At 43.6% G+C, this 24,711-nt stretch overlaps 1 protein-coding gene across 5 annotated transcripts in view; it reads left to right on the forward strand.

Annotated features, from left to right (window-relative positions):
* PGAP1 (post-GPI attachment to proteins inositol deacylase 1) overlaps positions 1–24,711 on the forward strand; it is a 1,221,194-nt gene that overhangs the window by 241,209 nt on the left and 955,274 nt on the right. For all 5 annotated transcript variants that reach the window (XM_056536018.1, XM_056536017.1, XM_056536020.1 and 2 more), the window contains exon 7: positions 9,238–9,304. In XM_056536018.1, coding sequence (XP_056391993.1) covers positions 9,238–9,304 — 67 coding nt within the window. The remainder of the gene's footprint in view (positions 1–9,237; positions 9,305–24,711) is intronic.

Genomic DNA, 24,711 nt, shown 5'->3' on the forward strand with positions numbered 1-24,711 from the left:
CGTCCTTTGATTGCCCTTCAAAAATTAATGCTATGTAAAGCGCATGGCTGGGTGGGTTTTCCCAACCTCTGTGGTAATAATCTTTCCTGCCTATTTCGTCATGGACTGGCTCCATGAGTCCAGTTATCATTCTTTGGAGACTACTTGACTTTCCCATGGAAATTGGTGTCTGCCTTCAAAATGACATTCCATGCCTGCCCACTCATGTAAAGTGCTCCTTAGTGATTAGAGATACCATCTTAACTGGGAAAGCCATTCGCAAGGCCTACAGCTTAACCTTTCTGCTTTATGGATGTCTCAACCTCAGGGGTCATGCTGAATTTCCTCAGGGCAGGAAGAATAGCTTGACACTTGTCACCATAAGGGGCTCTGTGGCAAAACAGTTGATACATGTTGAAGCCAAAATGTGGCTTACTCCACAGGAAACATTCTCTAAGTTTTATTTACCACCCTCCCATTTTCTCCAGGTGTCCTGCCCACTTTTGTAAAATTGCTATTTTATTCACGCTTTTTACTTCCTCATAGGGGACAAATAAAAACAATCAGTCGCTTCTTGCACAGTCTGCCTCAGACAAAGGAGACATCCAGCTGCCATCCTTACTGCCGAACCCATTGGCTCCTTTCTTTTACTTTTAGGTGCCCCAGTTTGCATCTAAAGAGTTAAATGCCGTTAGTCAGCATGATCGCTAATGTTTAGCTTTAGCTGTGCACAACAGAGATTATATATATTATAATGTGGTATGTTGTAAAGAAGTTAACATGCAATTTCTGTTTTGATTGGTAGACTCCTATGTGTCTCCATAAGAATCTAAACAAGAATGCGTGTTGCAGCTACTGTGTACAGTGATTCAATTCATAAATGTAAAGTGTGCTGTCTGTGGAACCAAACTTTTATACCACTGGACATTTCCCAGCTTAGCTACAAATTTGATTTGCTGGATGAGCTGTTGACTTCATGGCACTTACCACTGCTAGACCATAAAATCCCATTTTGAATATTCTAATATAGTTATTGCTCTAACATCACTTACATAGGCAGACATACATAGGACCAGAGCGTTTTTTGCACATCTGACCACTGTCACTTTAAACATTAATAACGCTGGGATGCTTTTACCTATCATTCTGATTCCGAGATTGTTTTTTCGTGACATATTCTACTTTATGTTATTGATAAAATTTTGTCGCTATTCTTATGGATATTCCAAATAATTTGTTTTTTAAATTCACATATACAATATGTCCACTTTATGTTTGCATCATAAAGTTGACATGTTTTTACTTTTGGAAGACACCAGAGGGCTTCAAAGTTCAGCAGCAATTTTCCAATTTTTCACAAAATTTTCAAAATCACAATTTTTCAGGGACCAGTTCAGGTTTGAAGTGGATTTGAAGGGTCTTAATCTTTGAAATACCCCACAAATGACCCCATTCTAAAAACTGCACCCCCCCAAAGTATTCAAAATGACATTCAGTCAGCATTTTAACCCTATAGGTGTTTCACAGGAATAGCAGCAAAGTGAAGGAGAAAATTCACAATCTTCATTTTTTACACTCGCATGTTCTTGTAGACCCAATTTTTTAATTTTTACAAGGGATAAATGGAGAAAATGTATACTTATGTTTGTAGCCCAGTTTCTCTCGAGTAAGCACACACCTCATATGTCTTTGTAAAGTGTTGGACGGGCGCAGTAGAAGGCTCAGAAGCGAAGGAGCGACAAGGGGATTTTGTAGAGTACGTTTTTCTGAAAAGGTTTTTGGGGGGCGTGTTGCATTTAGGAAGCACCTATGGTGCCAGAACAGGAAAAAAAAAAACACATGGCATACCATTTTGGAAACTAGACCGCTTGAGGAACGTAGCAAGGAATAAAGTGAGCCTTAATACCCCACATGTGTTTCACGACTTTTGCATATGTAAAAAAAAATTAAAAAAAATTTCACTAAAATGTGTTTCCCCCTAAATTTCACATTTTTGCAAGGGTTAATAGCAGAAAATAACCCCCAAAATTTGTAACCCCATCTCTTCTGAGTATGGAGGTACCCCATAAGTTGACCTGAAGTGAACTACGGGCAAACTACAATGCTCATAAGACGAGTCATATTTGGCTTTTTTAGAGCAAATTTTGCTCGGGACATGTCGCATTTATTAAGTCCCTATGGTGCCAGGACAGCAAAAAATACCCACATGGCATACCATTTTGGAAACTAGACCCCTTGAGGAACGTAACAAGGAATAAAGTGAGCCTTATTACCCCACAGGGGTTTCACAACTTTTGCATACGTAAAAAAAATCACAAAAATGTGTTTCCCCCCCAAATTTCACATTTTTGCAAGGGTTAATAGCAGAAAATACCCCCCAAAATTTGTAACCCCATCTCTTCTGAGTATGGAGGTACCCCATAAGTTGACCTGAAGCGCACTACGGGCGAACTACAATGCTCAGAAGAGGAATCATATTTGGCTTTTTGAGAGCAAATTTTGCTCGGGGGGCATGTCGCATTTAGGAAGCCCCTATGGTGCCAGGACAGCAAAATAACCCCCACATGGCATACCATTTTGGAAACTAGACCCCTTGAGGAACGTAACAAGGGGTACAGTGAGCATTTACCCCCCTCTGGGGTCTGTCAGATCTTTGGAACAGTGGGCTGTACAACATTTTTTATTTGCACAGCCCACTGTTCCAAAGATCTGTCAGACATCAGTGGGGTTAAAATTCTCACTGCACCCCTCATTACATTCCGTGAGGGGTGTAGTTTCTGAAATGGGGTCACATGTGTTTTTTTTTTTGCGTTTGTCAAAACCGCTGTAACTATCAGCCACCCCTGTGCAAATCACCTCAAATGTACATGGTGCACTCTCCCTTCTGGGCCTTGTGCGCCCCCAGAGCACTTTGCGCCCACGTATGGGGTATCTCCGTAGTCAGGAGAAATTGCATTACAAATTTTGGGGGTCTTTTTTCCCTTTTACCTCTTGTCAAAATGAAAAGTATAGGGCAACACCAGCATGTTAGTGTAAAAAATTTATTTTTTTACACTAACATGCTGGTGTAGACCCCAACTTTACCTTTTCATAAGGGGTGAAAGGAGAAAAAGCCCCCCAAAATTTGTTAGGCAATTTCTCCCGAGTACGGCGATACCCCATATGTGACCCTAAACTGTTGCCTTGAAATACGACAGGGCTCCAAAGTGAGAGCGCCATGCGCATTTGAGGCCTAGATTAGGGATTTGCATAGGGGTGGACATAGGGGAATTCTACGCCAGTGATTCCCAAACAGGGTGCCTCCAGCTGTTGCAAAACTCCCAGCATGCTTGGACAGTTAGTGGCTGTCTGGTAATACTGGGAGTTGTTATTTTGCAACAGCTGGAGGCTCCATTTTGAAAACAGTGGCATACTAGACAATTTTCTTTTTTATTGGGGAGGGGAAGGGGGCTGTGTAGGGGTATGTGTATATGTAGTGTTTTTTACCTTTTATTATGTGTTAGTGTAGTGTAGTATAGTGTTTTTAGGGTACATTCACACGGGCGGGGGATTACAGCGAGTTTCCCGCTGCGAGTTTGAGCTGCCGCGCATAATTTGCTGCATCGCAAACTTGCAGCCTGATACTCACTGTAAGCCCCCTGCCCATGTGACTGTACCCTGTACATTCACAGGGGGGGGGGGGGACTGGACCTCCAGCTGTTGCAAAACTACAACTCCCAGCATGCACAGTCTATCAGTGCATGCTGGTAGTTATAGTTTTTCAACAGCTGGAGGCACACGGGTTGGGAAACACTGAGTTAGGAAACAGACAATGTTTTCCAACCAGTGTGCATCCAGTTGTTGCAAAACCACAACTCCCAAACATTCTCAGGCATGCTGGAAGTAGTAGTTCGGCAACATCTTTAGAGCCAGATGTTGCCGAACTACAACTCCCAGCATGCTTGGAGTTGTAGTTTTGCAACATCTGGAGGACTACAGTTTGCAGACCACTAATACAGTGGTTCCCAATCTGTGCCCTTCCAGATGTTGCAAAACTACAACTCCCAGTATGCCAAAAACTGTCCAGGCATTCTGGGAGTTGTAGTTCTGCAACATCTGAAGGGCCAGATGTTACAGAACTACAACGCCCAGATGCCAAGGGCTGTCTGGGCATGCTGGGAGTTGTAGTATACAGGGTCCCAATACAGCAATGCATGTCGCTTTACAGTGACATGCATTGCTGTAAAGGGCTCGACCGCGGCTGAAGAGGAACTCACCTGCCGCCGCCGCCGTCTTCATCGCCGGGATCCGGGTCTTCAGGGACGAGGTAAGTACCGGGGCCAGGCCCCAGAACTCCCCCGTCCCCCGCCGCGTCCTCCGGTCTTCCTCCCGTCCTCTCCGGACTTCCAGGGGTCGGGCAGGGCGGGAGGAAGTAACCCCCCCCCCCCCTGCGTTTGGTCGGTTAGCAGGCTTGCCACCTCGCTCCTATCCTCCAGCATGGTCCTGGCTGTCTGTGACAACCGGGATCATGCAAAATTACCGGGCGGTCGGGTCCCAGAGACCCGATCAGCCCGGTATCTCCGCAGATCGCAAGCGCGATTTCCCTTGCGATTTACGGCGATCGCCGACATGGGGGGCCTACATGGCCCCCCTCGGCGTTTGCCCTGGATGCCTGCTGAAGCATTTCAGCAGGCATCCGCTTCCGATCTCTGCCCGGCACGCGGAAGGGACCGGAAAACGCCATGACGTTGTGGGACGTCATTGGTCCTTAAAGCCCAGGGTGCCATGACGTCTCACAACGTCATTGGTCCTTAAGAGGTTAAGAACTACCTATGTAACTACTTTGTAGTGAGTGACTTATTGTTAAGTAAATAAATTTGGTACATATCTCACACTGTGTGCCAGATTAAGAATGTACACCAGTTAGGAGCTGGAGTAGATTTCTGGCACAGCTTACATCAGTTTCTGGTGTATTTTTATGATTCTGCCAAGCTGCAGGAAGCCCTGCTCACTTTTTGTAAAATATTTTTTTTTTTTTTTTATGATATATGAAATTCTTAAGGGTAGAACCACACTTATTTCCTGTCAGGCAGCGGGAAAGACGATGCAGATTTAGCTATGAGCAGACACAGTACTACCCTGCCTCAGCACTGTGTGTGCAGTAAAATTTTGAGGCGAGTCCACGTGTCAGTCACATCAGCATGCTGAACCAGCCTCCAAACCTTACTGCACACACATGGTTATGATGGGGTAGCCCTGTGTGTCTGCTCATAGCAGAATCCGCTATGTGTGACCCTACCCTGAAAGTATGAAAAAATGCATTCATAATCTTACTTAAAATCACCCCTCTTTTTCCACTTTTTAAATACAACATAAAAAAATTAGGAGAACATTTTTGCTATAGCCATGTGCGGAATTAGTCAAACTGTTAAAATTTAACATCTTTGATCCCATATGCTTTACAGCGTAAAGGCAAAACTATATCAAACTCCAAAGTGACTGATTTTTGGTTATTTCACATTCCAGAAAAATGTAATATACAATGAAACTCTGTCAAAACAAATAAAAAAAAAGTTAAAGGGTGTCAGAATAGGACCATTTAAAACATACCGTATTTATCGGCGTATAACACTCACTTTTTAGCCTAAAGTCTGTGTGCATGTTATACGCCGATACACCCCCAGGAAAGGCAGGGGGAGAGAGGCCGTCGCTGCCCGCTTCTCTACCCCTGCCTTTTCTGGGGTCTAGAGCGCTGCTGTCGGCCCTTCTCACCCCCTGGTTATCGGCGCCGCTGCCCGTTCTGTCCCCCTGACTATCGGTGCCGGCGCCGATAGCCAGGGGGAGAGAAGCGGCGCCGACAGCCAGGGGGAGAGAAGGGGCAGCGGCACCCATTGCCGGCGCCGCTGCCCCGTTGCCTACCCCCATCCCCGGTGGCATAATTACCTGAGTCGGGTCCGCGTTGCTCCAGGCCTCCGGCGTGCGTCCCCGGCGTCGTTGCTATGCGCTGAACGGCGCGGCGCATGACGTCAGTGCGCCGCGCCGTGCATAGCAACAACGCTGGGGATGCACGACGGAGGCCTGCAGCAGCGCAGACCCGACTCAGATAATTATGCCACCGGGGATGGGGGGAGGCAACGGGGCAGTGGCGCCGGCAATGGGTGCCGCTGCCCCTTCTCTCCCCCTGGCTGTCGGTGCCGCTTCTCTCCCCCTGGCTATCGGCGCCAGCACCGATAGTCAGGGGGACAGAACGGGCAGCGGCGCCGATAACCAGGGGGTGAGAAGGGCCGACAGCAGCGCTCTAGACCCCAGGAAAGGCAGGGGGAGAGAAGCGGGCAGCGACGGCCTCTCTCCCCCTGCCTTTCCTGGGGGTATATCGGGGTATACACGCGCACACACGCACCCTCATTTTACCATGGATATTTGGGTAAAAAACTTTTTTTACCCAAATATCCTTGGTAAAATGAGGGTGCGTGTTATAGGCCGTTGCGTGGTATACCCCAATAAATACGGTACTTATTTTCTTTAAAAAAAAGTGTTAAAATGTTTTTAAAGTATTAAAATGATACAACACCAATTTGTATACGTTTTGTGTAATCTTATTGACCTACACAATAACATGTCGTTTTTACCATAAAGTGTACGGTTTGTAAACTCAATACCACAAAAGTAGCAAAATTGCATTTTTTTTAAATAAATTTCACCCAACAAATGTTTTTTTCATTACATCATAGTTTTTGTGGTAGAGAGTGATGTCATTGCAAAGTACAATTGATCACGCATAAAACAAGATCTTATACTAACCTGTCGGGAGAGGCAGGTAGTGCAGGTTACACTGATTATAACCATACTTACCTGTCCCTGATCCGTGGTCCCATTCTCCCTTTTTCTTCCTCTGTTCCTTCCATTTGGGCAGCAGACGCTCCATCCGTGCTGTCCGAATAAAAGAAACAGAGGAGGATAAGCCCTCCCCCAGTAAAAATCTAACCCCCCTCTATTGCTATTTTACCAAACAAAATGTGTAAAAAAAAAATCGAAATATTTGATATCGACACGTGCGTTCATGTCAAAGCTATTAAAATAAAATAATGGTCCCGTACAGTGAATGGTGTAAATGTAAGAAAGTCAAAATTTGCTCTTTTTTTTTTAAGCAGTACAATGATAGAAAAGCATGTAACCATGGGTATCATTTTAATTGTATTGACCCACACTTATACCATGAGGTGTTCAGCCTTAAAACTAAACCCTTCAAAAGTGGGACATTTTTAAGGAAACTGAAATTTTGCGAACACAAATAATAATTTTTGGGTTGCGCCATACATATTATGGTAAAATGAAAGGTTTCGTTACAAAGTGGAATTGGTCGCACAAAAACAAGTGCTCATATGTGGATAGAAAATTTTAAAAGTTACAAGGTGAAAAGGTAAAAACGAAAATGTATAAATGAAATTGTCTGCATTACGGATTTGACTGTCCGGCTGTCGCTTATTGTTTATTTGGAAAAGGGTATATATGAGAAAAGGAAAGCTACTCGTAAATTCCAGGCGGTCTGGGGACCGTGAATGAGTGTTTTTGATGGCCAACCTGATAAGCGCTAATAGGGTGTCTCCTCTGAATGGATGTGAGGATGGAGTAGAATGGGGGTTATTGTTCTGCTTGAGTGATGCCTCGTGCTCCGTGTCTTGATATCTGTGCTGTCTCTCCTTTATGTTACTATCTATGTCTGCATGACCTCCTAATGATTTGGATTGGAGTTCATATATTGTCATAATACTTTTTATTGCTTTGCTTTATACTAATGGACGGCCTCTTTGTTGTTTTTTTTGTAGTAATTTGGTGGACAAAGGGTTGGGGGTGTGTGTTTCTAGGGTGAGTGGGGAACTGTTGGGGTTGTGGGTGGGAGTATGGGTTGGGGTGTTTGATGTTGTATGGGTATTTGTTGTTAAAATTGAAAAATGTCTTAATAAAAATATCGGATAAAAAAAAAGAATTGTGTGTCCTCAAGGCCAATATGGCTGTGTCCTTAAAGGGGTACTCCTCCCCTAGTCATCTTTATCACTATCCAAAGATGTCTGCTTGTGTGGGGTCTGGGTGCTGGGACCCCCTGTGATCTCCGGCACGGCCCTCCAGACATCTGGTACACGGCGCAAACTCTGCACGTCCCCTTCTATAGACATAAATGGAGGGGCGTGGCGTGACATCACAAACATGGAAGCTCAAAGCGTCCGTGTTCATAATGCCACATAGCTGTCCTCGAGATTGCAGGGGGTCCGAGCAGCCAGACAACTTATTCCCTATCCTTGGGATATTGGATAAGGTGTCTTGGGGCGGAGTAACACTTTAAAGGGTTAAAAGGCAAGGAGGAAAAAATCAAAATTTTCTTAGTCCTTAAGGCATTGCTGTAATTTAAAACTATTTTTGACATGTTGCACAGACATACCAAAAGTTGTGATCAAGTCTCACCATTAGACACTCTCAATTGTGAGTTATAGGCCAGGGAAGTTTGGTGCATTGCTGTTCACTCCCCAGCCGGCAGATCCAACCTTTTCTCTGCATTACAGTTTATGAAGAACGGCCAGATTTCAGTGACAGCTGGGGAGTGAGCTGGCTGCTGACTTATAAATTGCGATCGCTGTGGGTAACTGCAGTGGACACCCAGGGCGATCACAACTTCTGACATGACTGAGCAACAAGTCAAAGATTTGTTTTTAATGATAACCTTTTAAGGGGTTAAAAAAATGCACAGTGTGAACATAGCCTAAAGCCGCAAAGATATGATTTGACTGGCAAGTTTTGTGCAGAAGAACTAAAGTGACTTGTCCATTACCCCATTCCTTTTGAATATCTTTTGGGAGAATTAGAATGCTGATTGTGAGACAGGTTTCTTTTTTTATTTTATTTAGTTAATCCAACATCTGTGCATGACTTTGCACATGTTATTTTGGCTGATTGGGCATGTATTTGCACAGACTCATTTTAGAATCTTGTTGAACACAGTCACAGAAGTCTGGAGGCTAATATAACTATAAAATGGGGCCATCTCCAAATTTACACCAATAGCTTTCAAATGTGATGTCCAACAAGCTCATATAGGTGTAAGGTGTCCACATACTCTTGTCCTTATAGTGTAGAACAATTTGTATATAAGAAGATATTTAAACATCTTAATAAATGACTTCCACCTGACAGAAATTAACTTAAATGACAAGATATCTATATGTAGTTATGTATTTAGTTATGTGTTTAAATTTTTTTGTTCTTTTGTTCTGTTTTTAAATGTAGGTGTAAAGAATTGGTTTTGGTGACTTCAAGAGCTTTATTTGACCTGATTGATGGAGACACAAGACAGGTTTGTGTTATAGCATAATTTATGTGTTTTGTTATCTGATGCCTTTAAGAACCGTTTACTCAGAAAACTGAATATGTAATAAAAATAAAATTGTTACATGGCGCAAATGTTAACAATAATTGTCCAATGTAAAACTGGCGTTAGAGGCTATTCTTCAGAGGTTGACATTTGCTCATCAACAAGACCCTTCCCCCTACCTCTTTCCAGCTCTCCAGGACACCAGGGTACAGCTGGACGCTCTTCAGTTTACAGTGGTTGAGAAAGCTATGCATTGAACTAAAGCCAAGTACTATAAGTTTGCCAACAAGTCTGATCGCCTATTTGTGTCAATGCTAAAAAAGACCACCTCTTTTAATAGGGTGCATAGCCTCCTGCTGCGCCCTGGTTTGCGCTCTTCTCATCCGGATCTATGCTGCCTTTCACTCTTACTACACCCGCCTGTATACTGAACCCTCTGGTCCTCCTTTTTCGGCTACTCCTTTCCCTGTCTTTCCTCTGTTACTCTTCCTCATCTCCCTCCTGGTGCTGGTGAAGTATTGAATGTCCCTATATCACCTGAGGAGGTATCTGTGGCCTTGTCTTGGCTTAAATTAGTTAAGTCCCCTGGGCCAGATGGACTCGCTGCTGCTTACTACAAGAAATGTAGTCCTCTACTTGTCCCACATCATGTTGCTCTTTTCAATTCCCTTATGTGTCCTGCTGCTCTCCCTTCAGAGTTTTTAGATGCCTTAATTACTATTCCACCAAAACCTAATAAGAAGGGATGTCCCGATTCTGATACTAGTATTGGTATTGGGGCCGATGCTAGCCATTTCCCTGGTATCGGGGACGCGTTCAATGTCCCCGATACCAAATCCGATACCTGCTGCCGCTCCGTTGCCCCGTTCTCCCATTCTCCCGTCCGCATCATGGCGTTCCATGGAGGAGCATGTGACACACATGTCACTCCACCTCCTCCACTGCACCCAGCGTAACGCTTCGGAGGAAGCAGAGTGACGTGTATGTGACATGCTCCTCCATAGAACGCCATTATGCGGACGAGAGAACGGGGCAGCAGCAGATGAGCTGTTTAAAAGGGTGGGTGCTGCGGTCTACAGGGGGCCTGCTACTAATGGTTAAAGGGGGGCTGCGGTCTACAGTAGGGCTGCTACTAACATCTGCAGGAGGGCTGCTGTCTAAAGGGGGCCTGCGGTCTACAGGGGTGCTGCTACTAATGTCTACAAGGGGGTGCCTGCTGTCTACAAGGGGGGCACTGTCAACAATAAAGGGGCTGCGTTCTACAGGGGGCCGCTAGTAATGTCTACAAGGGGGTGCCTGCTGTCTACAAGGGGGGGGGGGCTGCGTTCTACAGGGGGCTGCTGCTAATGTCTACAGGGGCTGCTGCTAGTGTCTGCAAGGGGATACTACCTAATATTAAAGGCAATCTTACTGCAGAGTCACCTGCACTAACTTGAATTTATAGGTAGATAGTGCAGGTGACCCGGTTTCTAGCGCTGCTCACCATGTGGTCATCGGTTTCGCCGCCAATGCAAATTTTTTGTTCTGCCCAATGGAGAAGAGAGAAATCTTGGCTCATATTACAGCCGCCTCCATTGTTCACAACAAGGAACCCACATATCATACGGTAAGCAGCGCCAGAGACCGGTCACCCTGGTGTGAGACTGCCTTTAGAATAAAATTACTCGTGCTTGGTATCAGCCAGTACTAGAATTAACCTGTTGGGGACGAAGGGCGTATGCATACGCCCTTGCGTCCTGGTACTTAACCCCTTAAGGACCAGGCCATTTTACACCTTAAGGACCGGAGCGTTTTTTGCAATTCTGACCACTGTCACTTTAAACATTAATAACTCTGGAATGCTTTTAGTTATCATTCTGATTCCGAGATTGTTTTTTCGTGACATATTCTTCTTTAACTTAGTGGTAAAATTTTATGGTAACTTGCATCCTTTCTTGGTGAAAAATCCCAAAATTTGATGAAAAAAATGAAAATTTAGCATTTTTCTAACTTTGAAGCTCTCTGCTTGTAAGGAAAATGGATATTCAAAATATATATTTTTTGGGTTCACATATACAATATGTCTACTTTATGTTTGCATCATAAAATTTATGAGTTTTTACTTTTGGAAGACACCAGAGGGCTTCAAAGTTCAGCAGCAATTTTGAAATTTTTCACAAAATTTTCAAACTCACAATTTTTCAGGGACCAGTTCAGTTTTGAAGTGGATTTGAAGGGTATTCATATTAGAAATACCCCATTATAAAAACTACACCCCCCCAAAGTATTCAAAATGACATTCAGTAAGTGTAAAGTGAAGGAGAAAATTCAAAATCTTCATTTTTTACACTCGCATGTTCGTGTAGACCCAATTTTTGAATTTTTGCAAGGGGTAAAAAGGAGAAAATTTTTACTTGTATTTGAAACCCAATTTCTCTCGAGTAAGGACATACCTCATATGTCTATGTTAATTGTTCGGCGGGCGCAGTAGAGGGCTCAGAAGGGAAGGAGCGACAAACTGTTTTTGGGGGGCATGCCGCATTTAGGAAGCCCCTATGGTGCCAGGACAGCAAAAAAAAAACACATGGCATACCATTTTGGAAACTAGACCCCTCAGGGAACGTAACAAGGGGTAAAGTGAACCTTAATACCCTACAGGTGTTTCACGACTTTTGCATATGTAAAAAATATATATATATTTTTTACCTAAAATGCTTGGTTTCCCAAAAATTTTACATTTTTAAAAAGGGTAATAGCGGAAAATACCCCCCAAAATTTGAAGCCCAATTTCTCCCAATTCAGAAAACACCCCATATGGGGGTGAAAAGTGCTCTGCTGGCGCACTACAGGTCTCAGAAGAGAAGGAGTCACATTTGGCTTTTTGAAAGCAAATTTTGCTCTGGGGGCATGCCGCATTTAGGAAGCCCCTATGGTGCCAGGACAGCAAAAAAAAAACCCACGTGGCATACCATTTTGGAAACTAGACCCCTCGGGGAACGTAACAAGGGGTAATTTGAACCTTAATACCCTACAGGTGTTTCACGACTTTTGCATATGTAAAAAAATATATATTTTTTTTACCTAAAATGCTTGTTTTCCCAAAAATTTAACATTTTTAAAAAGGGTAATAGCAGAAAATACCCCCCAAAATTTGTTAGGCAATTTCTCCTGAGTACGGCGATACCCCATATGTGGCCCTAAACTGTTGCCTTGAAATATGACAGGGCTCCAAAGTGAGAGCGCCATGCGCATTTGAGGCCTAAATTAGGGACTTGCATAGGGGTGGACATAGGGGTATTCTACGCCAGTGATTCCCAAACAGGGTGCCTCCAGCTGTTGTAAAACTCCCAGCATGCCTAGACAGTCAACGGCTATCTGGCAATACTGGGAGTTGTTGTTTTGCAACAGCTGGAGGCTCCGTTTTGGAAACAGTGGCGTACCAGACGTTTTTCATTTTTATTGGGGAGGGGAGGGGGGCTGTGTAGGGGTATGTGTATACGTAGTGTTTTTTACTTTTTATTTTATTGTGTGTTAGTGTAGTGTAGTGTTTTTAGGGTACAGTTGCACGGGCGGGGGTTCACAGTAGTTTCTCGCTGGCAGTTTGAGCTGCGGCAGAAATTTTGCCGCACCTCAAACTTGCAGCCGGATACTTACTGTAATCCTCCGCCCATGTGAGTGTACCCTGTACATTCACATTGGGGGGGGGGGGGGGGGGGGACATCCAGCTGTTGCAAAACTACAACTCCCAGCATGTACGGTCTATCAGTGCATGCTGGGAGTTGTAGTTTTGCAACAGCTGGAGGCACACTGGTTGGGAAACACCGAGTTTGGTAACAAACTCAGTATTTTGCAACCAGTGTGCCTTCAGCTGTTGCAAAAGCTACAACCCCCAGCATGTACGGACAGCGGAAGGGCATGTTGGGTGTTATAGTTATGCAACAGCTGGAGGCATACTACTTTGGCTGGGGATGCTGGGGATTGTAGTTATGCAACAGCTGGAGACACACTGGTTTGCTACTTAACTCAGTGTGCCTTCAACTGTTGCAAAACTACAACTCTCAGCAGTCACCGACAGCCAACGGGCATGCTGAAAGTTGTAGTTATGCACCCAACAGATGCACCACTACAACTCCCAGCATGCACTTTAGCTGATTGTGCAAGCTGGGAGTTGTAGTTATACAACAGCTGAAGGTACACTTTTCCATAGAAAGAATGTGCCTCCAGCTGTTGCAAAACTACAGCTCCCAGCATGCCCTTTTTGAATGCTGGGAGCTGTTGCTAAGCAACAGCAGGAGGCTGTCACTCACCTCCAACGATCCTCGCCGCACAGGTCAGTCCCTCGTCGTCGCCGCTGCCGCTGCTCCTGGGGCCCCGATCCCAACAGGGACGCCGGGGATCGGGGTCCCCAGCACCCGGGGGGCACGTCCCGCACCCTCTCACGTCCTCCGGAAGAGGGGCGGAGCGGGTTGCGGGAGTGACACCCGCAGCAGGCGCCCTGATTGGTCGGCCGGTAATCCGGCCGACGAATCAGGGCGATCGTGAGGTGGCACCAGTGCCACCTCACCCCTGCTGGCTCTGGCTGTTCGGGGCCGTCTCTGACGGCCCCGATCAGCCAATAATTCCGGGTCACCGGGTCACTGGAGACCCGATTGACCCGGAATCCGCCGCAGATCGCTGGACTGAATTGTCCAGCGATCTGCGGCCATCGCCGACATGGGGGGTCATAATGACCCCCCTGGGCGATATGCCCCGATGCCTGCTGAACGATTTCAGCAGGCATCGGGCACCGGCTCCGCTCCAGATGGTTGCGGGGGGCCGGTAAAACACATGACGTTCTCATACGTCATGTGTCCTTAAGGACCCGGAAATGGAGACGTATGAGAACGTCATGTGTCCTTAAGGGGTTAAGGACGAAGGGACCGCACCGGGGTGACTGCTGATATCGCCCACTATACAGTGGTCTCTAACCTGTAGCCCTCCAGTTGTTGCAAAACCAACTCCCAGCATGCCCAGACAGCAGTTTGGGCATGCTGGAATATGTAGTTTTGCAAAAGCTGGAGGGCTACAGTTTGAGATCTTGCAAAACTACAACTCCTAGTATGCCCAAACAGCTGTTTGCTGTCTGGGCATGCTGGGATTTGTAGTTTTGCAACATCTGGAGGGCCACGGTTTGGAGATCACTGTGCAGTGGTCTATAAACTGTAGCCCTCCAGATGTTGAAAAACTGTAAGCACCCCTATGCAATCACTAATTTAGTCCTCAAATGCGCATAGCGCTCTCTCATTTCGGAGCCCTGTTGTATTTCAAGGAAACAGTGTAGGGCCACATATGGGGTATTTCTGTACTCGGGGGAAAAATTGCACTACAAATTTTCGTAGGCTTTTTCTCCTTTTACTCCTTATGAAAAAGAAAAGTTGGGGGCTACTCCAGTCTGTTAGTGTAAAAAAAAATTTACACTAACATGCTGGTGTTGCCCCATACTTTTTAGGCCTAAATTGGTAATTTGCACAGGGGTGGCTGATTTTACAGTGGTTCTGACATAAACGCAAAAACTTAAATACCCACATGTGTCCCCATTTTGGAAACTACACCCCTCACTGAACGTGACAAGAGGTATAGTGAGCCTTAACACCCCACAGGTGTTTGACGAATTTTCATTAAATTTGGATGGGAAAATGAAAAAAAAAAGTCACTAAAATGCTGGTGTTACCCTAAATTTTTCATTTTCACAAGGGAAAATAGAAGAAATGGGGTTACAAATTTTAGGGGGCTTTTTTTTCCGAGTAAGAAAACACCCCATTTGTGGATATAAAGGACTCTGCGGGCGAACTACAATGCTCAGAAGAGAAGGAGCGCCATTGGGATTTTGAAGAGAAAATTTGTCCGGAATTGAAAGCCCCCATAGTGCCAGAAATGTTGTTTTTTATTTGCACAGCCCACTGTTCCAAAGATCTGTCAAACGCCAGTGGGGTGTAACTACTCACTGCACCCCTTATTAAATTCTGTGAGGGGTGTAGTTTCCAAAATGCGGTCACATGTGGGGGTTCCACTGTTCTGGCACCACGGGGGGCTTTGTAAACGCACATGGCCCCTGACTACCATTCCAAACAAATTCTCAATGGCGCTCTTTCTCTTCTGAGCATTGTAGTTCGAACGCAGAGCATTTTACTTCCTAACATGGGGTATTTCCATACTCAGAAGAGATGGGGTTACAAATTTTGGGGGGCATTTCTCCCATTACCCTTTGTAAAAATGGTAAATTTGGGGGGGGAAACTGCTTTTTAGTGAAAACATATTTTTTTTTTTTACACATCCGATTTTAACGAAAAGTCGTCAAACACATGTGGGGTGTTAAGGCTAACTGGACCCCTTGTTATGTGCCTTAAGGGGTGTAGTTTCCAAAATGGTATGCCATGTGGGGTTTTCTGCTGTTCTGGCACCATAGGGGCTTTCTAAATGTAACATGCCCACCAAAAAACATTTCGGCAAAATTCATTCTCCAAAATCCCATTGTTGCTCCTTCCCTTCTGAGCCCTCTACTGCGCCCGCCAAACACTTGACATACACATATGAGGTATTTCCTTACTCGAGAGAAATTGGGTTACAAATTTTGGGGGGCTTTTTCTCCTATTAACACTTGTAAAAATTCAAAAACTGGGTCTACAAGAACATGCGAGTGTAAAAAATGAAGATTTTGAATTTTCTCCTTCACTTTGCTGCTATTCCTGTGAAACACCTAAAGGGTTAACACACTTACTGAATGTCATTTTGGATACTTTGAGGGGTGCAGTTCTTATAATTGGGTCATTTGTGGGGTATTTCTAATAGGAAGGCTCTTCAAATCCACTTCAAAACTGAACTGGTCCCTGAAAAATTCCAATTTGCTGCTGAACTTTGAAGCCCTCTGATGTCTTCCAAAAGTAAAAACATGTCAACTTTATGATGCAAATATAAAGTAGACATATTGTATATGTGTATCAATATATAATTTATTTGGAATGTCTATTTTCCTTACAAGCAGAGAGCTTCAAAGTTAAAAAAAAATGCTAAATTTACAAATTTTTCATCAAATTTTTCACCAAGAAATGATGCAAGTATCGACGAAAATTTACTACTACCATAAAGTAGAATGTCACGAAAAAACTATCGGGGAATCAAAGTTATAAGTAAAAGCATCCCAGAGTTATTAATGCTTAAAGTGACAGTGGTCAGATTTGCAAAAAATGCTCCCATCCTTAGGGTCATAATGGGCTCCTTCCCCAAGGGGTTAAAGTATTGGTACTCGTACTCGGTCTTTTAAAAAAATGGTATTGGGACATCCCTACTAATAAGGACCACCTCCATACAGCAAATTATCGCCCTATCTCCCTTTTAAGCACAGATTCAAAACTTTTAACCTCTATTTTGGCTGCCCACTTAAACAGATACTTGCCAGCTTTGTTACAATTGGACCAAGTGGGCTTCATGCCAGGCTCCTCAGATTAGGAAGGTGCTTAACCTTATTCACTGGTCAAACTCAACAACTTACTCCATTGTCTGTATTATCTTTGAACATAGAAAAAGCATTTGATTGTGTGTCCTGGCAGTATCTGCTTGTGGTGCTTACAAATTTTGGCTTCTCTGGTCCCTTTATCCAGATTTTGCAACATATTTACTCCTCCCCAACTGCGTTTTTTAAAATTGTACAAAAATATAGAACTCTTGGTAAGCAACAAAAAAGAGTGGGGAGTGAATAAATTAAAACATAACTTTTACTAAATCGCATAAAATAATATCAGTACTGCATCCCATTGGGGATAGCAGAGTGCAATTGCCAGACAATAATCATCATTGTCAACTAAAGGCTCAAGTGGATCCGTGGATCGTGTGTACCTAAAAAGGCCCTCGAGTGAGATAAATGTGGTTAAAATCGTATTAAATTATGTCACACATATGTGACTGAGCTCAATGGTTTCTCTAGCTCAAAGGTTTCTCGATGCCTTTCTGCCGAAGTGTATCGGCATCCTCAGGGGAAACGCTTATAGAGTATTTATATATAAGAGATATATTGTATAGATCATCATGGAAGTAATACAAATAAAGTAAATAACCAAAGTGTCCCAATCAGCCAGATAGAGGTCCGATGCTCATAATGTCGAGCATACTAATATGCTAGACCAAATTGCTGTGAAGGTAGCCGCATGACATCAGGTACCTAGGAAAAAGGAGAGGCACAATAAAGAGTGGGGAACAGTAATTCTTCAATATTCACCAAGTCCCCCACAGCCTTTACTCACATACAGACAATGCTGCCTGGGTGTACCTGTAACAAAACACAAGAGGAAAAAATCCTATTCAGTCTGTGTCCTTTGGAGAAAACAAAGGAAGCAAACTGTGCTCCATACAGTGGTTACTCACGGTTATGACGTCCGGCCCTCAGATACTGTGGCGATGTGCAGACCTGCTTGAGCAGGGAGCCGCGATCCCCGGCTACACTAAACAAGCCACATGTCAGCAGCGTCTGATGACGTATCCGGTCGCCCGGACACATGCGCCAGAAGGCCGTGCCCTGTCTTTCTCCTCTGATAGGCGAGGCCATGAATAACCATGCGCATGCGCGCGAACAGCGGCAATCCTGGTCACAATAATAGCTAAGTGTTTAAACAACTTTTTTTTTTTAGATTTAAATAAATTTGTTCAAAAATTGACCCTGGAACTGCATTTTTCATTATTAAATAAATACTCAGAGGCCCCTGTTGAATCTGTATCAGGAACACCTTCAGACGCCATTGAAATTGTGAGACATATAAAAGTGACACCAAATTCTACCTATTACCCATTACATCACAAAGGAGCCCATGTCGAAACATTTTATTCTTTAATTTCAAAAGAATTTAATAAAATCTGTGAAAATATTTTTCCTCTCTGTAGTTCTGACAATTTAACTCCTAAAATCGTTACAGAACAATTTAAATATTGTTATACATTCGTCTGATAAGGGGGGGTGGGGTATTGCTATTGAGGCTCTAAGAATTGTCTGACCAGGAGTATTACGAAACATTACTGACTAATCCATCTTCTTTGTATTTTGTTGAATATAAAAATCTTATAAAAAAAAAAAAAAAAAAAAAAAAAGCAGTTGATAATTCTCTGTTAAATAAAAAAGAATTAGATTTTTTAAATATTAAAGATTCTTCCCACTTTTTATTATCTTCCTAAGTTACATAAATCTATCACTCATCCACCTGGACGTCCTATTATTTCAGGTGTAGGTTCTCTTACTTGTAACCTGTAACTTGTATTTCTACAATACTATGTTCTTCAGATTCCTTCCTATCTAAAGGACTCCACTCAACTGAGTAGAGAGATAAGCACTTCAGACCTCCCTGTTAATTTTTGTTTTATCACTTTAGATGTGTGTGCACTTTATTCTAACATCACTAAGATTGGTTTAGAAGCTATCTGGGTTATTTTTGAATCAGATTTAATTTTACCTTCCATTCAGTCACATTTTTTGATTGACGCCATGGCATTCATTTTGGAGCACAATGTTTTTGAATGTAATATTTACAGCCAGAGGAGGGGCTGTGCGATGGGGACTCGTTTCACCCCCAGTTATGCCAATTTGGTTATGGGACGATTCAAGTCCTCAGTTATCGCACAGGCCCCCTTTTTTCGTTATGTTTTTTTTTTCAGGCGATTTATCGATGACCTGTTTTTCATATGGTCTGGGACAGTCAAAAAAGCAGAATAATTTGTTGATGAAATTCATTTAAATTATTGGGGTTTAAAATTTACATTGCACCACTCAGTGAATAATATTGCATTTTTGGACCTGTGCATTAAAAAAGACAAAACAGGTCATATTGTGACTGAGACTTTTTTCAATTCAGTCGATGTAAGTAGTCTTCTTGCTTTCAATAGTTCACATTTTCCCAAATGTCTCCGCAATGTACCTTACGGTCAGTATCTCCGGGTCAGGAAAAATTGTCCCCTTGATAGAGACTTATTAAACAGGCATCAATTTTACAACAGCAATGAACTAATAAAGGATATCCAAAAACCATCTTATGCCTTTAACAGAGTAAAAGGAAGACCACAAGTTTCCTTAGTACAGCCTAAATTACGCAACACAACACTTATAACTTTATATACAGCAAATTCTCACACTAAAAAATGAAGGATAACCATAAGATATTTACATATAATTTCATTACAGATTATAATTGTGCTACCGATTAATATTAAAAATATTTTGATGAAGCATTGGAGCATGCTTATGGATGACTCAGTGCTCAGGAATGCATTACCCCCCCCCCCCCCTCAATTAAATTTCGCAATTAAATCCACAGTAACAAATTTGGTGAACAATATTATAGGTTGCTATCCGTGTACCCATAAAAGATGTTTGTTTGTTGCTCAATGATTGGTGCCGGTTCCAGTGCCTTCTTTTCGAATCATGTCGATAATAATAAAAATTTGAAATTAAAGAGTATTATGATTGCGATAGTTCATATGCTATTTATCTACTCACATGTGTCTGTGATTTGCAATATATGGGCCCGCATGAATAAACACAGATTCAATATACAACACAATTTCATGCTACACAGTATATCTAGTCATCTCACACTAAAACACAATAACGATATAAAATTATTAAAACTTACTATTATTGAGACCATCCCATCACATATTAGAAATATTAAAATGAAAATTGAGGCTCAGGATCTTGAATACTGGATAGACATTTATTAATTAATTGTTTCAAATATGTAATGTGCTGCGGGGACACAAAATACAATTTAATACATTTTAAAATTACATAGATAGCATAGAATACATTATAATATAAAAATATGTAATAAAATACAATCAATATAAAAGCCACACGTCTGTGGATATTCCAGCCTGTAAGAATAAAATAGTGGTGCACGTGTCCTTTAAATAGAAACGAATATGTAAAGTGCAAAATTGTACTGTTCAATGTGCTGTTTGTAGAATGAGTGGTATCCGTTGGCAACAATGTAACAATTATTGCATGGTAACAATGTAGCAATATCTGGTATACTAGCAGTGTTTGAGTAGAGATGAGCGAACTTTTCAAAAATTCGATTTGGCCGATTCGCCGAATTTTCCGAAAAAGTTTGTTTCGATCCGAATTTTTTCGCGGCGAATCTATATTAAAAAAGGCTATTTCTAGCCTACATACAGCCTCTATAGGGGTATAGAACACTTTGCTGTGTTCTAAAACGCATATGGAGTGTACTGAGGTAGTGAAATAATACTGTTATTCAGAATAACATGCAGATTACCGGCATCGCGTTTAGAATCACTGCCGCACAGCAGCACAATGACAGAGCCTGGTGGGGGCATCAGTGTCAGGAGACAATTTATTGACTGAATGACTTAGCGTGGAGGTGTTGGCAGCATGAGGACACTATATAGTGGCTGAATGACACAGCGTGGAGGTGTTGGCAGCATGAGGAGACCATATAGTGGCTGAATGGCACAGTGTGGACATGTTGGCAGCATGAGGAGACCATATAGTGGCTGAATGACACAGCGTGGAGGTGTTGGCAGCATGAGGAGACCATATAGTGGATGAATGGCACAGCCCGGAGTTGCCAGCAGCATGAGTAGGCACTAGGCCTTCACAATCCCTAAGATTAAAAGATGAATTAAGAAATTTAAACTGAAGATTTTGGATAGCGGGTGCTACCTATGAGAAAATTTTAAATTCCCAGACCCAGGCCCCACAGTGGCATCAGGAACCCATATATTGCCTGAATGACACAGCCTGGAGTTGGCTGATGCACGAGTACACACCAGGGCTTCACAATTCTCCCCCCCCCCCCCCCCCCCCCCCAAAAAAAAAAAAATTTTAGAAAAAGATTTTGGATAGAGGGTGCTACCTATGAGAAAATTTAAAATGACCAGGCCCGGCAGCGCCATCATTTTTTTTTATTTGAAATTTAAAACCACCTTTGAGTGTCCCGGACCCCATCATGTGGGTACGAAGGACCAAATCCAACAATCCCCCACAGCATAATCAGTAAAGCATATATTGCCTGAATGATACAGCCTGGAGTTGGCTGATTCACGAGTACACAGCAGGGCTTCACAATTCCCCCCAAAAAACACAACAATTTTAGAAATTTTTGAAAGATTTTGGATAGCGGGTGCTACCTATGGGAAAATTTGAAATTCCCAGATCCAGGCCCCACGGGGGCATCAGTAACCCATATATTGCCTGAATGACACAGCCTGGAGTTGGCTGATGCACGCGTACACACCAGGGCTTCACAATCCCCCCCCCCCCCCCCCCCAATAAACAACACAATTTTAGAAATTTTTGAAAAATATTTTGGATAGTGGGTGCTACCTATGAGAACATTTTAAATTCCCAGACCCAGGCCCAGCAGTGCCATCATTTTTTTATTTGAAATTTAAAAGAACCTTTGAGTGTCCCGGACCCCAGCGTGTGGGTACGTAGGACCAAATCCAGTAAGCCCCCACAGGGCTCATGTGGCCGTGAGATGTAGGCGCAACGTCTTCATTGCCCTGACCGGTCATTGTTTCCATGACTTCTGGCCAAGGCAAACCATATGAAGAACAGCGTGACACCGCCGTGCCCTGCACACATGGTATGCTGAAGGGCCACCGAGACTTGTCCGGGCAGTGGAGGGTTAAGACACAGTGGAGGATGTTGAGGCGGAGTAGCACACTGTCACAGGACCAACGGACTGACAGAGTATAGCAGGAAGCAGCATTGAGTACACACCAGGGCTTCAGAATCCCAAAGAAAAAACAACCATTTAAAAAAAAAAATTAAGAATATTTAGGACAGCGGGTGCTACCTATATATTGCCTGAATGACACAGCCTGGAGTTGGCTGATGCATGAGTACACACTAGGGCTTCACAATCCCCCCTCCAAAAACACAACAAATGTAGAGATTTATGAAGAAGACTTTCGGATAGTGGGTGCTACCTATGAGAAAATATGAAATTCCCAGACCCAGCAGCGCCATCAGTAAACCATATATTGCCTGAATGACACAGGCTGGAGTTGGCTGATGCATGAGTACGCACCAAAGCTTCACAATCCCTAATAAAAAAGACAAACATTTTTGACGAAAAATTTTAACGAAAAGTTAGTACAGCGAGTGTTGTATATATTACCAGTATGACGCAGCCTGGAGTTGGCTGCAGCAGGAGGAGACCAATGAGATGTGTGATTTTTTTATTTGTTTGAAATTTAAATCAAAATTTGTGTCCCGGACTCTGCCGTGTGGGTACAAAGGACCTAATCTCACAAGCACCCACAGGGCTCATGTGGCCGTAAGATGTAGGCGCAACGTCTCCATAGCCCTGACCGGCCATTTTTTGTTTTTGTACCTTTGTTTAAGAACAAGCGCATATCTAAGAGTCCAGAAGACTCTATAATGCAGGACGGTGGACCACCAAAAGACATTCTTCTATAAAAAAAAAATTTATGAAATAAAGAAGCAGAGTTCATCCCTCTCCGTATTTTTTTGAAAATTTTACTTAAAAAATCACACGCAACAAGTTTTCAATGGTGTAATGGTTGTTATTGTGGAAAATTCAAGTTTATTACTGTGATAATTATCAGAAAATTTGAAAATAATACTACCCAAGAGTGTTTAATAACCCCACCATAAATGTTGAAATTTTAATGAAGCATGTATTTATGAATTTCAAAAATACTAAAATTAAAGGCCCAAGCCCAGAAGCATCATGAAGTCAAGTAGTTCCTGAAAGACACAGGAGCAGTCAGGAGTAGGCATCAGCAGTACCCAAGAGGCTTCAATAACCCCTCACATTGCACAATCAATCGCGAGATCTAGCAATAACACGTGTGTTATGCCCTCAGATGTCCTGGGCTGCACGCGCAAAACACTGAACGGACCAGCGTGTGTCTTTCACAGACAGGTGCGGGTAACCCGCTGAACCCTGTTCGCGATAGGGATCAGGGATTGCAATTATTTGCCAGGAAAGAAGAATCACAACTAAGTGCGGGTCATAAGCTCAGGTTCATGAAGTCCCTGCCCTTTGTACACACCGCATGTCTCTACTACCGATTGGATGGTTTAGCGAGGTCCTCGGGTAGGAGAAGGCCCAGGCTGAGCGCCGAGAATTTAAAGATCATTGTTGAAATGTGCATTAAGCATGTATTAGCTACTGCTAAACTTCCAAAAATTTAAGGCCCAAGGCCTGAAGCATCAGTGAGGCAAGTAGTTCCTGAAAACACAGGATGAGTCAGGAGCAGGCATTCGCAGTTCCCAAGAGGGTTTCATAACCCCTTACATTTAAAGATCAATGTTGAAATTTTCATTAAGCATGTATTTAGCTACTGCTAAAAATCCAAAAATTAAAGGCCCAAGGCCAGAAGAGTCAGTTCCTGAAAGAGACAAGATGAGTCAGGAGCAGGCATTCACAGTACCAAAGAGGGTTTCATAACCAACCATAATTGGGAAATGTTGGTGTAGCAGCATGGTCAATCTACTGAGGCATCTGGCATTGGTGGCTGGAAATCCTGGCTGATCCATCCCTGATTCATCTTGACAAACGTCAGTCTCTCCACATTTTTAGTGGACAGACGAGTTCGCCTTGGGGTGACTATGGCCCCTGCCGCACTAAACACCCGCTCTGATGACACACTACTGGCCGGGCAGAACAGTTTTTCCAGGGCAAACTCTGCTAGTTGCGGCCATAAATCAAGTTTGGCTGCCCAGAAGTCCAGCGGATCTTCAATGGTTGTTGGCATGGTCATGTCAAGGTATGCCACCTCCTGCTGGTGGTCCTGCTCCATGTCTACCTGCTGCTGATGAGTTGCTTCACTATGCGGGTGAAGAAAGCTACTCATCAGAGACTGTAGACTCAGGCTGCTGCTGATTGAGCTGGTACTGCTCCTGCCACCCCTCCCCTCCCCAGCAGCCATGGCAGTGGAAGGTGAGCGCAGAGGGCCCCCCCGAGTCAGACCTGCGAGTGGATGGACCATGTGGCCAATAGGCATCTTTAACTGACTACGTAGAATCTCTCTGAAGTAGGTCAGTTTGTCCTCCCTCTCAGTGGGTGTAAAAAAGGCCCCCATTCTGGGCCAGTAGTGAGGGTCTAATAAGGTGGAGATCCAGAAGTCATCCCGCTGATGAATTTTGACAATTCGGGGGTCACTACGCAAGCAACTGAGCATGCATCGTGCCATTTGCGCCAGTGACTCGGAGGGACTACCTGCCTCCATCTCCACTGCATACTGCCACGGTGTGTCTGGGTCCTCTGTCTCGCCTTCCTCATAACCCTCCAGCTCCTGTGGCTGCTTCTGCTCCTCCTCTCCTGTCCGATGACTAGAAACACCGGCCATCTCATCCAACCTAAACTGTGCTCCGCTCTGCCCCTCATCATCCTCCT

This window comes from Hyla sarda, chromosome 8 (genome assembly GCF_029499605.1).
Source record: "Hyla sarda isolate aHylSar1 chromosome 8, aHylSar1.hap1, whole genome shotgun sequence".
NCBI classification, from domain to species: domain Eukaryota; kingdom Metazoa; phylum Chordata; class Amphibia; order Anura; family Hylidae; genus Hyla; species Hyla sarda.